This window comes from Podarcis vaucheri, assembly GCF_965113315.1.
Source record: "Podarcis vaucheri genome assembly, chromosome: 18".
Classification (NCBI taxonomy): Eukaryota; Metazoa; Chordata; class Lepidosauria; order Squamata; family Lacertidae; genus Podarcis; species Podarcis vaucheri.
The window spans coordinates 752,062-768,179 of NC_138756.1; the positions used below are offsets into that span (position 1 = coordinate 752,062).

The 16,118-nt window shown below is 47.8% G+C and overlaps 1 protein-coding gene across 3 annotated transcripts in view; it reads left to right on the top strand.

Moving 5' to 3' along the window:
* Positions 1 to 14,360, top strand: part of LOC309523220 (guanine nucleotide-binding protein G(I)/G(S)/G(O) subunit gamma-7) — a 96,181-nt gene extending 81,821 nt beyond the window's left edge. For all 3 annotated transcript variants that reach the window (XM_082207025.1, XM_082207023.1, XM_082207024.1), the window contains exons 4-5: positions 12,248 to 12,363; positions 12,556 to 14,360. In XM_082207025.1, coding sequence (XP_082063151.1) covers positions 12,283 to 12,363; positions 12,556 to 12,681 — 207 coding nt within the window. In that variant the 5' untranslated portion in view covers positions 12,248 to 12,282 and the 3' untranslated portion in view covers positions 12,682 to 14,360. The remainder of the gene's footprint in view (positions 1 to 12,247; positions 12,364 to 12,555) is intronic.
* Positions 14,361 to 16,118: the final 1,758 nt, after the last annotated feature.

The window sequence follows — 16,118 nt, forward strand, 5'->3', positions numbered from 1 at the left end:
AATAAACATCATTTAAAAAAAGAAAAGAAAGAACGTTCCTTCCATTTCTTTACATTTCCAACATGTATTATCACAATTACGATACATCTTTGCTAATTTTACAGGAGTCAAATACCATCTATACATCATCTTCATAATATTTTCCTTTAACAAAGTACATGCGGTGAACTTCACTCCTTTCTTCCACAATCTTTCCCAGTCCTCAAACATTATGTCCTAAATCTCTTGCCCAATCATCACCGATTTAACTTGTTCATCTTTTGTATGCCACTCCAGCAAAAGCTTGTACATTTTAGATAAGTTTTTACCTTCAGTATCTAACAACTCCATCTCCAACTTACATTTTTCCAAGGCAAAACCATTTTTCTTATCCAATTTATACAATTTGTTAATCTGGTGATAATGTAGCCAGTTTAGCTTATCTTTAATTTGCTCAAATGGTCTTAATTTATAACCTTCCTCTTCCTCTATTAATAAGTCATAATATCTCAACCATTTGGTATCCATATTTAATTTTTTCTGGGCCTTTGCCTCCATTGGTGAAAGCCATCTGGGCATCTTTCTTTCTAAAAGGTCTTTGTATTTTATCCAAACATTATACAACGATTTCCTAATTATATGATTTTTAAATGCTTCATGGGCTTTTACTTTATCATACCACAAATATGCATGCCAACCAAACACATTATCAAATCCCTCCAAATCTAGTAAATCTGTATCTTCTAATTTCATCCATTCTTTAATCCAACAAAGTGCGGCAGCTTCAAAATAGATTTTTAAGTCTGGCAGAGAGAATCCCCCTCTTTCTTTAGAATCTGTAAGTAATTTGTTTTTAATTCTGGGTTTCCTCCCTTGCCAGATAAATCTAGAAAGAGCTTTTTGCCATTCTTTAAAACATTTCACATTGTCTATAATTGGGAGGGCTTGAAACAAAAAAAAAGCATCTTTGGCAGCACATTCATCTTAATCCCAGAAATCCGGCCCATTAATGACAATTTTAAGTTAGATCATACCTCTAAATCTCTTTTAATTTCATTCCATATTTTCTCATAGTTATCCTTATACAGATTCAAATTTTTCCCAGACAGGTTCACCCCCAAATATTTAACTTTTTTCACAAAATCTAGGCCCGTTTTTTTCTTGTAATATTTTCCTTTTTTCATTATCCAGATTTTTCTCTCTTACTTTGGTCTTGCTCTTGTTTAATTTAAATCCTGCTACCTGACCAAACTCATGTATTAGCTCCAGTGCTTTAACTGCACTGGAGTCTGGATCTTGTAATGTCAGAACCAAATCATCAGCAAAGGCTTTTAATTTGTATTGTTTCGAACCTACTGTGATACCTTTGACTTGCTAAGTGTGATTAGAGAAGATGAACAAGACCCCCAGTACTGAGATAAACAGCAGAGGGGACAGTGGGCACCCTTGCCTGGTTCCCTTCTCAATTCTAATTTCCTCTGAAACCACATTATTTACAATAATTTTAGCTTTTTGTTCTTGATAGATTGCTTTAATACCATTTATCAATCAATCAATCAATCAATCAATCTTTATTACGGTCCAGAGACCCAACAAATCATTACAAATCAATACACAATTCATACAGCCTACCTCCAGGTTAATCAAGCATTTTGTTTAGAATCTAGGGCTCATTTGTTCTTGCAACCACTGATAAAAACTTTGCCACTGCTAACGTTCTAGCTTTTGTCCGGTCTTCTAGTAGGAACCTGACATAGTGAGCCTCTGATTTTCCCGGGAAAGGTACCAGCAAGGGTAGTATCAGTTCAGCCCTGGCCTGCTCATATTTTGCACAGTGCAACAAAATATGATTTATGGAATCGATGTCTTGAGCACACAAGCAAAGTCTGTCCTGGTAGGGAACTCCTCTCAACCTACCATCCAACACTGCAGAGGGGAAGACATTTAGTCTGGCTTTGGTGAAAAGCCTTCGGTAGTTAGGTACCGTCAGGTTTTTGATGTAAGATGTTAACTTAAAGACATACCCATATTGAACTCCTACTGCCAGCAGACTACAGACTGCGTGTGATTGAGATCACAAGTCACTGTGTGCATTGTCCCATAATCTTTGCTTTAAAACCTTTTGGGCGCCTTCATAACCAAGGTAATACAGTTGGGGGGAGACAGACCAATAGAGGTGGCTTTTTTAGCCATGGTTTTCTGCCATTTGCTGACAAATTCCTCATTGGTCAGGTTTTGGTACAAACCCTTCCCTAGGTTAAACACTGAAATCCTGAGCCAATGTTTTAGGGCAGCCCACCACACTTTAGTTGAAATTGGGCATTCACCAGCTTCTAACAGAAGTACAGAGTTGGGGACGCAGTTGGGTACCTGCAGCAGAGATCGTAGAAATTTTGCCTGAAAGCCATCTAGCTTTGGCAGGTCCCCATTTTGCCAGACATTTGCTGCATACAGGAGTTGGGAAACGGGCTTTGCGTTGAAAACCCTTAAGGCTGCTGGAACATATTTGCCGCCCTTTGTGAAGAAGAATCTATGTATGGCTAGCTTTGTAATCTCCGCCTTTTGAAGGGAGGTTTGCCAATGGTGCTTCCAAGATCCTGTATGATGGAATGTGAGCCCTAGGTAACTGAAGTATTTTACCTGTTCAAGGTTATGGCCATCCAGCAACCATTGAGACTGGGAGAATCTTCTTTCATTGTTTATTATAATTGATCTTAACTTAATTGCAGTTTGTGGATTCAGTCTATTCTCAACTGCAATTGTTATCTCAGGTGTCCATTTTTTCCTACACAATGCTAGATAATTTGCTTTATCTATGACCTCATGTTCTGTGAGAGTGCTGAATTGAATTTTGGCCAGTAGTGGAGATGATTAGAGAGGTAGGTGGTCGCTTTCAGTCCTATTATCTATGGTGAATTTTTTAATTGATTTGAAGGCCTCTCTGTTAGTGAGACAGTAGTCTACTGTGCTGGCTCTATTTGTATTTATGAATGTGTACTCGCTTTCTCTGTCCCCGGGGGATGCCCCATTAGCAATGATGAGGTCAAGACTTATTTGTAAAAAAGCCAGGCAGAATCCGGCATAGTTGATTTGGCAATCTTTCGAATGTCTACGTGAGGGTGGGTTTAGAAAGAAGGCACTATTTTCCTTTAGATCTCTTAATAATGGGAATTTTATTTCCAGGCTATCATCATTTGAGCCTATTCTGGCATTCATATCTCCCATTAGGTAAAAAGGCGATCCAGGGTGCCTATTTTGTAGGGAATAAAGGAAACTATGGAATTTACGCCACGTGCTCTCTATCTGTGTTTGCACTAATACCATTTATAAAATCATGACCTATCCCCATACTCTCTAAGTTATGTAACATAAAACTCCAAGAAACATTGTCAAAGGCTTTCTCAGCATCGATAAACATTAACATTGCTTTACAACTCTTTCTTGCTTCTAACTTTTCCAAAATATCCACAACATTTCTAACATTGTCTTTCATATGTCTTCCAGGCACAAATCCTGCCTGGTCTTTATGAATATACTCAGATAAAACCTTTTTTAGCCTATTAGCCAGTATATTTGCAAAAAAATTATAATCCACATTAAGTAGGGAGATTGGTCTGCAGTTTTTTACGTTGGATCTATCCTGACCCTGTTTAGGAATCAGAGTAATGTAAGCTTGTCTCCAGGTTTCAGGTGCCCCCCCCCCGTAAAATTGAATTAGATATTTCTACCAGAGGTTGTATAAGCCAATCTTTCAATGTCTTATAATATTTCGCTGATAGACCATCAGGTCCTGGTGTCTTGCCAAGTTGCATTGAATTTATTGCATGTTCCACTTCCTGACTTGTAATTACGCCATTTAGTAGATTCTTTTTATCCTTTGGAATCCATTGCAGTCCGTTGTTCTTTATAAATTGCTCGATTTTCCCTAGATCTTCTTTTGCTTTTTTATACTGTTGCTTATAATATTTATGAAAGTTTAGATTTGAAGGGAAAAGGAAGAGTTAAAGAATTTTGGTTGCTGTGGTTTAGAGAACCCAACCCACTACCCGTGTTTCCTACTTATACTCACTTCTGCATGCGCTGTTCCTGGTGATCCTGCGATCTCTTGACTGGTTGTTTAAGGCCGGCCTGATCAAGTGTTGCTTCCTCTGGTTAACCCCGCTGGACCTCCAGTTATTTCCAGACCCTGGGATCGATGGCGGACTGGTTATTCCTCCTGGAGACTGCCTGGTGCGCACTGCATAACCAGTCCTACCTCGCTTCCAGAATCCGGGTAACCAAAAGTCCCTTCGAGCGTGGTCGCCATCTGTTGTAAATAAAAAGATGCCCTTTTCCCTTATGGGGTATCCAAGAGCCCATATAGAGTCCTTGCATAGGTTCCCTATTGGTAGGAGAAATAACAGAGGAGGCAGGAGGGGAGGTGGCTCCATGGCAGCATCTTGGCGGCCTGAGGCCAGTTCTGGATGCTGCTCTAAAAAAAATCAGAGATAAGTGGGGAGACAGAGGAAGCCCCTGGAGGAAAGTGTGAAGGAGCTTGCAGAGAAAGGTTCAGCTTGGAGGGGCGGAGGCAGAGAGTTAAGACCTCAGCAGGCTTGGAGGCCCAGCTGTTAGAGAAGCAGAGTTGGGAGGGGTCCCCAGAGCTCATCCAGCCCAGCCCCTGCCATGCAGGGCTCTCAGATCAAGCAGACCTGACAGATGCCCGCCCAAGCTCTGCTTAGAAACCTCCAAGGAAGGAGAGCCCCCCCCCATCTTCTCAGGGACCCCAGCAAAGAAGACCAACCGCCCTGAGTTCTGCAGGTGAAGGGGGGTGCACTAGGAATCAACAACAACAACAACAATAATAATAATAATAATAATAATGAGACCCAGGACTTCCCTTGCTAGCTTTCGCCTTGGGGCTTGTGCTGGGACCCGCCGCCTCCTCCTCCTTCTCCCCTTCTGCGATTGCTGGAGAGGGAGCAAAAACACCCCAGAAGTCACAGCTGAGCAGGGGGAGCCCAGGGTGGGGGCCCAGCCTCTTAAGCAAGGGGTCTGTGGCCAGAGCGGAAAGGCTGGCCGAGCCAAGGAGAGAGAGAGAGAGAGAGAGAGAGAGAGAGAGAGAGATGGCCATCCAGAAGGAGAGCTAGGCTTGGACCTTCTTTGCCGCCCTTGCTCCTCCCAGAAACACGGCGGCTGCTGCTTTTGGACTCTCCTCAGGGCAGGAGACCCACCGGCTGACCCAGCTCAGGCGCCCTGAAGCAGGATTGCGACCCACCAGCCAGGCGCCGCTTTCCCAGCCGTCTTCAGGGAAGACCTGGAAAAAGAGCCCTGCAGCTGCAAGACCAGGCCCAAAGTCCAGTCCAGCCTCCTGTCCTCACAGCAGACCAATGCCCCCCAGGACCCAGATAGACTGCCTCTGGACCTGGAGGCTCCATGAGGGCCGCTGAAGAAGCTGGCTGCTGGATCAGACCTGCCCCCTCCATCCTCACACAATATCGGGTTGTGGAGGTGGACTGCCTCCACTGTGCAAAAGCAGTGCAGGATTTATTGTTCCAGAAAGGAAGTAAAGACCACACATTTTCCAGCACAGGAACATAAAGAGAGCCCATCTAGCACAGCCTCCTGTTCTCCCAGGGCCAACCATGTGCCCATTGTGGGCTTCATAGCATAATGTCAAGCCTGGCAGGGCAAAGCCCCCTCTTTCTTTCACATCCGTTAACAACTTAAACTGAATTCTTGGCTTTTTACCCTGCCAGATATATTTTGAAATTGTTCTTTGCCATTCTTTAAAAAATCATTGTCCCCTTGATTATTGGAATTGTCTGAAATAAAAATAGCATCTTTGGCAGCATGCTCCTCTTAATCGTTGAAATTCTCCCCCAGAATGATAACTTCATTCGACCCCACACCTCTAAGTCTTTCTTTATTCCATTCCACACTGGCACATAGTTATTTTGAAACAAATCAGTACTTTTGGGGATTAACCAAATTCCCAAATATTTAACTTTTTTACCACTTCTATCCCTATATGTTGTTGCATTGTTTCTATCATACCTTGCTCCATATTTTTGCAAGTATTTTGGTTTTTTTCTTATTTAATATAAACCCTGCCACTTGACCAAATTGTTCAATCTCTTCCAAAACTGCTTTTACACTTTCCAACGGTTCTTCCACAGTTATTACCAGATCGTCAGCAAAGGCTTTCACTTTATACTCATTCTGGCCTACTGACACACCTTTTATTGTTTCATTTTTCCTTATTGAGTTTTAAGAAAATCTCCAGGACCATTATGAATAACAATGGTGAAAGAGGACATCCCTGCCTCATACCTTTTGATATTGTAATGGTTCTAGGGGTTGCTCGTGTGTAAGCCGGTGCAAACACCCGGCTGGGTTGCCTGAGTGAACCTTTCCTATCCAGACAGCCACTCTCCCGTGGCTGACTCAATCGCTGGCAGAATCCGTCCGTGGGCGTTTCTTAAACTTCTTCCAGCAAAGAAGCTCTTCGACGCCTAGTCTCCTCCTACTCTCTCTGCACAAAAGCCTTCTGCGCAAGGAGGGCGTAGGCAGCGGAGGACCCCTACTCTCCCCGCTGGTCCCCGGCAAGGAGTCATGGGACCACCTCGCCGCTTCCCCCATCTGCCCCCTTCTCCACTGGTGCTACGCTGATTCTCTTCACCAGAAGATGGGCTGCTTTGCTTTTTGTTCAGTATATATCGCTTTTATTCTGTTATAAAATTCTTTTCCCACCTCCATATATTCTAAGTTTTTAAAAATAAAATCCCAATATATGTTATCAAAGGCCTTTTCTGCGTCCACAAATATTATAGAATCATAGAATCATAGAGTTCGAATAGACCACAAGGGCCATCAAGTCCAACCCCCTGCAAAGACCTCCAAAGAAGGAGACTCCACCACACTCCTTGGCAGCAAATTCCACTGTCAAACAGCTCTTACTGTCAGGAAGTTCTTCCTAATGTTTAGGTGGAATCTTCTTTCTCGTCGTTTGGATCCATTGCTCCGTGTCCGCTTCTCTGGAGCAGCAGAAAACAACCTTTCTCCCTCCTCTATGTGACATCCTTTTATATATTTGAACATGGCTATCATATCACCCCTTAACCTCCTCTTCTCCAGGCTAAACATGCCCAGCTCCCTTAGCCGTTCCTCATAAGGCATCGTTTCCAGGCCTTTGACCATTTTGGTTGCCCTCCTCTGGACACGTTCCAGTTTGTCAGTGTCCTTCTTGAATTGTGGTGCCCAGAACTGGACACAGTACTCCAGGTGAGGTCTGACCAGAGCAGAATACAGTGGCACTATTACTTCCCTTGATCTAGATGCTATACTCCTATTGATGCAGCCCAGAATTGCATTGGCTTTTTTAGCTGCCGCGTCACACTGTTGGCTCATGTCAAGTTTGTGGTCAACCAAGACTCCTAGATCCTTTTCACATGTATTGCTCTCAAGCCAGGTGTCACCCATCTTGTATTGGTGCCTCTCATTTTTTTTGCCCAAGTGCAATACTTTACATTTCTCCCTCTTAAAATTCATCTTGTTTGTTTTTGCCCAGTTTTCTAATCTGTCAAGGTCGTTTTGAAGTGTGATCCTGTCCTCTGGGGTGTTAGCCACCCCTCCCAGTTTGTTGTCATCTGAAAATTTGATCAGGATGCCCTTGAGTCCATCATCCAAGTCGTTGATAAAGATGTTGAATAAGACTGGGCCCAAGACAGAACCCTGTGGCACCCCACTAGTCACTCTTCTCCAGGATGAAGAGGAAACATTGATGAGCACCCTTTGGGTTCGGTCAGTCAGCCAGTTACAAATCCACTGAGTGGTAGCATAGTCAAGACCGCATTTTAGCAGCTTCTTTACAAGAATATCATGGGCCACCTTGTCAAATGCCTTGCTGAAATCAAGGTAGGCTACATCCACTGCGTTCCCTTCATCTACCAGGCTTGAAATTCTGTCAAAAAACGAGATCAGGTTAGTCTGACATGACTTATTTTTCAGAAATCCATGCTGACTATTGGTGATCACAGCATTCCTTTCTAGGTGCTCACAGACTGTTTGCTTAATGATCTGCTCCAGAATCTTCCCTGGTATTGATGTCAGACTGACTGGGCGGTAATTATTTGGGCCCTCTCTTTTCCCCTTTTTGAAAATAGGGACAACATTTGCCCTCCTCCAGTCTGCCGGGACTTCGCCTGTTCTCCAGGAATTCTCAAAGATGACTGCCAGTGGTTCTGAGATCACATCTGCCAGTTCTTTTAATACTCTTGGATGCAGTTCATCTGGCCCTGGAGACTTGAATACATCTAAACTAGCCAAATATTCTTGTACTATCTCCTTAGTTATTCTGGGCTGTGTTTCCTTTGCTGAATCATTTGCTCCAAATTCTTCAGGTCGGGCATTGTTTTCTTTATCGGAGAAGACTGAGGCAAAGAAGGCATTGAGGAGTTCAGCCCTTTCTGTGTCCCCTGTTTGCATTTCACCATCCTCTCCTCTGAGTGACCCCACTGTTTCTTTGTTCTTCCTTTTGCTACGAACATACCCATAAAAGCCTTTTTTGTTGCTTTTAACCTCTCTAGCAAGCCTGAGTTCATTCTGTGCTTTAGCTTTTCTGACTTTGTGTCTACACGTGCTGGCTTTTTGTTTGAATTCCTCTTTGGTGGTTTCCCCCCTTTTCCATTTTTTGTACACATCCTTTTTAAATCTTAACTCAGTTAAAAGTTCTTTAGATAGCAACCCCGGCTTCTTTAGGCACCTTCCATGTTTCCGTCTCATTGGTATTGCCTGACGTTGTGCTTTTACTATCTCCCTCTTAACAAACTCCCAGCCATCATGAACTCCCTTTCCTTTTAGTATTACTGTCCATGGGATCTCACCCAGCACTTCCCTAAGTTTTATGAAGTCGGCTTTCTTAAAGTCAAGAAATTGAGTCCTAGTATGCTTGGCTGCTCCTTTCCGCTGTATAGTAAACTTCAGAAGAGCATGATCACTCGCGCCTAATGATCCTTCCACTTCTACCCCACTAACCAGGTCATCAACATTGGTTAGGACCAGATCTAAAATGGCTGTTCCTCTTGTTGCTTCTCCCACTTTCTGGACAATGAAGTTGTCTGCAAGGCCAGTGAGGAATCTGTTTGACCTTATGCTCTTGGCTGAGTTTGACATCCAACAAATATCCGGGTAACTGAAGTCCCCCATTACTACTATCTCCCTTCCTTTTGCATGCTTGGCCATCTGTTCCAGGAAGGCATCGTCTATGTCCTCTGTTTGGCTTGGGGATCTATAGTAAACTCCCACAATGAGGTCCCTGTTATTTTTCTCTCCCTTAATTTTGACCCAAATGCTCTCACTTTGGCTTTGAGGTTCTAAATCTTGGATCTCTTCGCAGGTATACACATCCCTGACATATAACGCCACTCCTCCTCCTTTCTTGTCTGGTCTGTTTCTCTGAAATAGATTGTATCCCCCCATTTTTACATTCCATTCATGGGACTTATCCCACCAGGTTTCAGTGATGCCTATTATGTCATATTTAGTTTGCTGTACCAAGAGCTCAAGCTCATCTTGTTTATTTCCCATGCTTTGTGCATTAGTGTACAGACATTGAAGTCCATTAATCATTCCCCCGTGTCTCTTATTTAAGGATTTTTTCCTCCCACCACTAGGTCCGCGTGCTGTTTGCTCCATTTGGTCTATGACATTTGGATGATCATCTTCATTAATTGATAGACTCCTACCTTCAGGAGCACTGTCTCCCTCCCCCACATTAGTCAGTTTAAAGCCCTCCTGATGAGGTTTCTGAGATTTTTGGCAAAAACATTTCTCCCAACCATTGTGAGGTGCAGCCCATCACTTGCCAGAAGTCCATCTTCAAGAAACTGCAGTCCGTGATCTAAGAATCCAAACCGTTCCTGTTTATACCATTTGCGAAGCCAGCTGTTCACTTCCACTATTTTTCCCTCTCTCCCTGGGCCACGTCGTTCAACTGGGAGGACAGATGAGATGACAATTTGTGCATTTAGTTGCTTCAATTTCCTGCCGAGAGCCTCGTAGTCTCTTTTGATCTTCTGGAGGCTATTGCTTGCAGTGTCATTGGTTCCCACATGAACCAAGAGGAAGGGGTATTTGTCAGTGGGTTTTATGATTCCTTGCAGTCGTTCAGTTACATCTTGGATCTTAGCCCCGGGGAGACAGCACACTTCCTGAGACATCTTGTCAGGCCAACAGATCACTGCTTCTGTTCCCCTCAGTAGGGAATCCCCTATCACCACTACACGCCTCCTCTTAGGTTTGGTCGGGGTTCTTCCGTGAGCTGTCCGTTCCAAGGTCGCCTGCACATTCCCAGAGGACTGACTTTGTTGCTCGTCTTCATATACCTGATTGACTGTAATGAGGGAGAGATCCTCAAATGGAGTCTGCTCTTCGTCTTCCATGCTAGGGGAGAGGACCTCAAAGCGATTGTGTATTTCTAAACAATCAGAGCGAACCCTGGGCCTCCTACTTCTTTGAGTCACGTTTCTCCATATATCTGGCTCCTGTGTTGGTGAACTAGCCTCCTTCTCAGGGGAGTCCCCTGTCTCCTCCTTGGTGGAGACGGTGTGCTCTGTTGCTTCCAAGAAGAGCTCCAGCTCTCTAATTCTTTGGAGCGTAGCTACACGTTCCTCCAGTTGCTGGACTTTGTCTTTTAAGAGGGCAATCAACATGCAATTGCTGCAGGTAAAGCTGCCTGCAACCTTTGGCAAGATGGCAAACATTGCGCAGGAACCACAGGCGACTGCAGCTGTTCCCTCCCCCTCCATCTTGAGAACGTGTCGTTGGGGGTGGCTACAGCGGTCCTCCATCATAAAAACGTGAAGACAGGACAAATAACTCCCCCCACAAAAAAAACCTAGGTCTCCCCCAATAAACGTTTGAGACTAGCTCCCCTAAATCTAAAAGATGGATCAAACTGTGCGCGCCGCTGCCCTGCAAGCTCTGATAAGCTCCTCCCACAGCTAATCACCTGACTCAACAGAAACCCTGCCCCCTCTGACCTTTGCACAGGGAAAACAGCTAATCAGCCACAAAGAAACACACACACACACACACACAAGAAAACCCTTTTTGCTCCTTCTTCAACTGCTGCCCTGCTTGCTCCTGGGCCAGGTCACAGGCTCACACCCTATTCAAAATAATAAAATTCCTTCCAGTAGCACCTTTTTATTTTATTTTTTTTATTTTGACTATGGCAGACCAACACTGCTACCTATCTGTAACTGGAACCCTATTCAAACACAGACATGCCCTTCAGACAGGATTTGTGAAGGAAAAGACAATGGGGAGGCTTTTCCATTTTGACCTTGCAGAGAAAAGATTTGGTCAGTTTAGGAATAAAAATGGTTCCAGGTTGGCCTTCCTGTGCTGATCTATGTATGTGCTTGGTTGGTACACTTATGAACATTACCATATAACTAAGACCATAAAATTCCTATCACAAATCCAAGAGGGGTTGGGGTGTCGCAGGTCTGGGGCAGAATTCTTACACCCTGGGGAAAAGCAGCATTGCTTTCTGTACAGCTTGACTGTGTGCCAGCTTCTCAAAGACTGCTTTCTCCTGGGACACTGCAGAGCCACCCTTTCCCTTGATTGATTCCTGCTGGGCGGAACCGCTTTGAGTCTCGGTTCCCATGGACTGCTCCTTAGCACTGTATCTGTACTTCAGGGAGGGGTGGGGTGGCAATAATGTTATCGTAAAAAGGGGGAAAGGGAAGAGGCCTCCCTCCGACTGATTGATTGATTGATTGATTGAGTTCACTTACATGCTGGGGCAGGAGACCCTTAATCTCAGAGTTGTGGGTTCAAGCCCCACATTGGGTGAAAAGATTCCTGCATTGCAGAGGGTTGGGCTAGATGACCCCTGGGGTCCCTTCCAACCCTACAATTCTGTGCCATTTTCCCACAATGAGCTGTGCTCAAAACAGCTTATAGCAAACATCCAAAACACAGAAACACAGAGCATGAGAAGTACAAATCTACAAAATGCAGAGCATGTCGGAAGATTAAGAAATGACAAACATAGCATTCTCCTTTGAAGCAAATTGTGCCTTCTAGATTTGTTTCAGATTGATAGCCTGTCTTTTAAGAAAGGGAATGTAAAGATTTAAGTTTCAAGATACATCAGCAGGAGATGCCTGAGTTGCTCTTGCTCACCTGGGCGCCCTGAGAGACAGGAGCAGGAGGGGAGTGGGTCACTCTAGGGAAGAAGGAAGCCCCACATGCTCTTCCTCTCCTCTCCCCCTCGCAGCATTCCAGGGGCTGACGCAGAGCCCATGGCAGACCATGTCGACCACTAACAACATCGCCCAGGCACGGAAGCTGGTGGAGCAGCTGCGGATCGAGGCCGGGATCGAGAGGATAAAGGTGCGCCAGGAAAGAGGAGGGCCACCCCCCCCACAAGCACACCCCACAGGGTCCTGCAAATCTCTCCTGGGGGCAGGGGTCATCCTGCTAGAGTCCCACCTGCGGACTTCCCCTGGCACATCTGCACAGGCTGAGAGGGGGACCTGATCCTGCTGCTGCTCTCATTCCTCTCTCTCCTTCTTCCCCACTCAGGTCTCCAAAGCCTCCTCGGAGCTCATGAATTACTGCGAGCAGCAGGCCAGGAACGACCCTCTGCTGGTGGGCGTCCCAGCCTCTGAGAACCCCTTCAAGGATAAGAAGCCCTGCACCATCCTATAGCCTGCTCCTGCCTGGTCTGTCTCTCGGCGGCATTGGACACCCGAGGCGTGCCGGGGGCAGAGAGGGGCTCCATCAGGGTGCAGACTGCAGCAAGCCCAGGTCCGATTCTGATCCCCAGAGGGAGCCCAATCCCGGGAACAAAGTTGGCCAGGTGGAGGAGCACAGGGGGTGCTTGGGGGAGGCGGGCATGCCCCTTTGGAAACCACCCTGATGTCCGTCCGGTGGGCCGGGGTCAGCCTGGACGCCAGAGTTCCCCACTTTGGCCCTTGGCAGGTGAGACCAGAGGTGTGGCTCTGTGGGAGATGGGCTCTCTGCACGTGCGTCTGCGCACTGTGCCCCTTTGCAAATGACCCACCCAGGAGTCCTTGGTTCAAAAGCCTCACAGGAGCAGTGGGGAGAAGGCAGGAACCATGACCTGGCCCCCGCCATTCCCCAAGGTGGCTCCTGCCTTGGAAGTGCCACGGACCCCCTGCAGAATCCCTGACAGGGCAGGGGGGGCAGGGGGCTCCTTCCTGTCCCCACGGAGGAGGAGAGTCTCCCTTCCTTGGGGAGCAGACCCCCTCCTGTGCACCCCTCCTAACCTGAGCCCCTCGCCCTGCTAGGGCTGCGTCTCCCTGCATGAGTCCCCCATAAACAACTCCCTTGAAGGAGAGAGCGAAAGGCTCCTTCCTCGATGGGGGGGGGCAGAAAGTGGGCATCTTCCTGCCCCCCACCTTGCAAGGGAGAAAGGAGGTTCTCTCCTTGGGGGAAAAGCGGAGGGGACTCTGCGGACGACAGCCCTGCAGGAAGAGGCCGAAGGTGGCTTGTCCCATGGGGATGGGGGGCAGGCCATGGGACCCCACAGCCCAGGCAACGGTTCCAGGAGGAAAGGAGGGAGGGGGAGAGAGAGATTGGAAAGGCCCCGTCCAAAGCCCCTTGCCCCTCGCTCTGCCCTGGCATCCAGGCCCCAGAGGCATCCCTACAGCTGTGTCAGGCCAAAGGGTTTGCTCTCGGATGCCCCCAAGGGAAGGAGCCCTCATTTGGCAGTCGGTCCCTGGAAAAGAAAAATGGAGGGGCCACAGTGGAAGGGAGGGGGCAGAAGGAGCTCTGCTTTGCTCCTTTCCCTCCCGGCGTTTTTGGAGGAGTGGGGTTGACACGCCCCCCCCCCGGCCGTGGCGTTGGTGTGTCCTCTGCAGAGAGTCTCCCGCGGAAGGAGGTTCGGCAGAAAGGGACACCCCCCCTAAAGCCCCCCCAACCCTGTGGCGTCTGCGTTCTCCACCTTGTCACACATTGAGCCAGATGGGGGGGGGATCCAAAGGGGTGCCCCTGCTGCTCTGTCCCATTCCTTCCTTCCCTTCCTCGCCAGGGGGGTGGCCTTGCTGTGACTCAAGCAGCCCCCCACCCCCAGATTTTTTCAGCCTTCCCTGGGCATTTATTCCTCCTCCTGCTGGGCTGCTGACCCCTGAGAGTTGAACCCAGCCATTTCCCCTTTGCTTTCTCCCCCAGCGCTCCAAGCCCGGACCCTCTCTGGACCGTTTGGGGGGGGCGATCCCCAGAGCAAGACATAGGCGCATGCACACCACAAAAGCAGCAAATGTGCCCCCTTTCTGCTGTCCTTTGGGCCTGGGGGAGTCTTGTTCTTTTCTCTGGCTCCACCCTCAAGTGGCCTTCCTCCTGGTGAGGTCCTGCAGGCCTCCCCCCCCCCCAAAAAAAATCACCTTCTCTCTGCTGCCTCTCTCTGCCCACCCCACAGCCAACCAGCATCACAAACCCCCCCATACCCACATGGTTGGAGCAGGAGGGGTCCTGGGGGGCCAGACCCTGAGAGCAGGATGGGGAGTGAGAGAGGGGTGTGGTTCACCTATAGGGTGAGGGGCAGGCTGTGCCACAGCTATGGTGGCTCAAAGGCGGGGGGGGGGGCACCCCTGCCACATCCAATGGCCCCATCCTGCCAGGGTCCCTAGGAGGAGCTGCTTCCCATGGAGGAGGCAGGGGGTTGGGGCTCCCCGCTTCTGACCTCTGCGTTTGGGGGGAGGCAATGGGAGTCCAGAAGGACACCCCCCTTTAATAGTAAAAGAAATCTTCTTGTGGGTGGCTGTGACTCGTGGTTGCTTTTTCCTGGCTGCATCCCAGTGCAGACGGGCGCTGCTGCTTGTAGCTGTCTGCATCTCTTTGGCGAGGGGGGGCTTGCTCCTCCTAGGGGGTCCGCACAGTACCTTCCCAGCCCTTGCCCAAAACTGGGAGGGAGCAAGAGAAGGGAGCCCCCGGGAGCCCCTGAAAAAGCCATGGCAGGTGCGCCAACCCTCCTCTCCCCTGGGGGGCACTTTAAGCCCTTGCTTGCCAGCCAGAGAATGTCTGCTCCCTGCCCCTCTCCACCTGCTTGCCCAGGGCCATTGCTGCACCAAAGAGGGGGTTGGGGCAGCTGGGCTGGGGGGCAAGGGAGAGACCCCCCAGGGCCGCCTCCTCCTCGGCAACCCCCTCCCCACCCACCTCTCCTGCCCCTCGCTTGCAGGCTCTTCCTTCTGCGCTGCTCCAGTTGGAGGAGGAGGGGGCACGGCTGTCCTGTCCCGGCACCCCACTCCGAAGCAGGGGGACCCCCCCTAGAAACCCACATCTCTTCTCCGGAGATCCAGGCCTTACGTTCCCCTGACTCTCCAAAGGTGCCAATTTGCCCCCTTCTCTCTTTTTGCCAAACTGATGAAATAAGTACTTTCCGAGGTTCTCTTTTTAATTTAACAAGCTTAAAATGCATTGATTTCAGAGGTGGTTTTTCTTTTTTGAGAAGAAAAAAAGAATGCCTGCCACACAGATGTTTTGTGCTTTTGAATTCTTTCTCCAATTCCTTGTTCTTATTTGCCAAATCCTGATATTGTTGCCAAAAGCAAATCAAGATTTGTAAAGATTGTATTTTTAGGGAAGTGAAAACCCGTGTCCATAACGTAGGCTTGATCATCTCTCTCCTCCTTGGTTTCCTTTCTCTTTTTGCCAAGCCCTTCATCGTTCTTTTCTTCCCGTGTGCCATAGACCAGTTTCTTTCCTCGCACAGTGTTTAATATTTTGTGGAATTGCTGTTTAAAACAATAAGGATATTGATCACACAACGAATTAAAAACTCACTTTTGCTGGAGCGTCTCGTCTCTGCCCTTTTTCCAACCTGGGGGGGGGTGTGGAGAAGGGGGCTCTGAAAACTTCTATTTAGGGAATTGCACAATTTGGGGGCCTGTCCACACCTCCCCTCTCCCCATCCTCTGGGCATCCTCTATTCCCCTGGGGAAATCCGTGCTGAATCCAGAGTTGGGAGGAAAAACTCAAGAAGACATCTGCTCCTCTTTAAAAAGGCCCCATCCTGCTTTCCACTGGCTCCTTGCTGCATTTCCACACCCCCACCTTGCGGGTGTTTCTGATGTGCAGCACTATCTAGCAAAGGGTGCAAAACCGGGAAGGGGGAGCGGAAACTC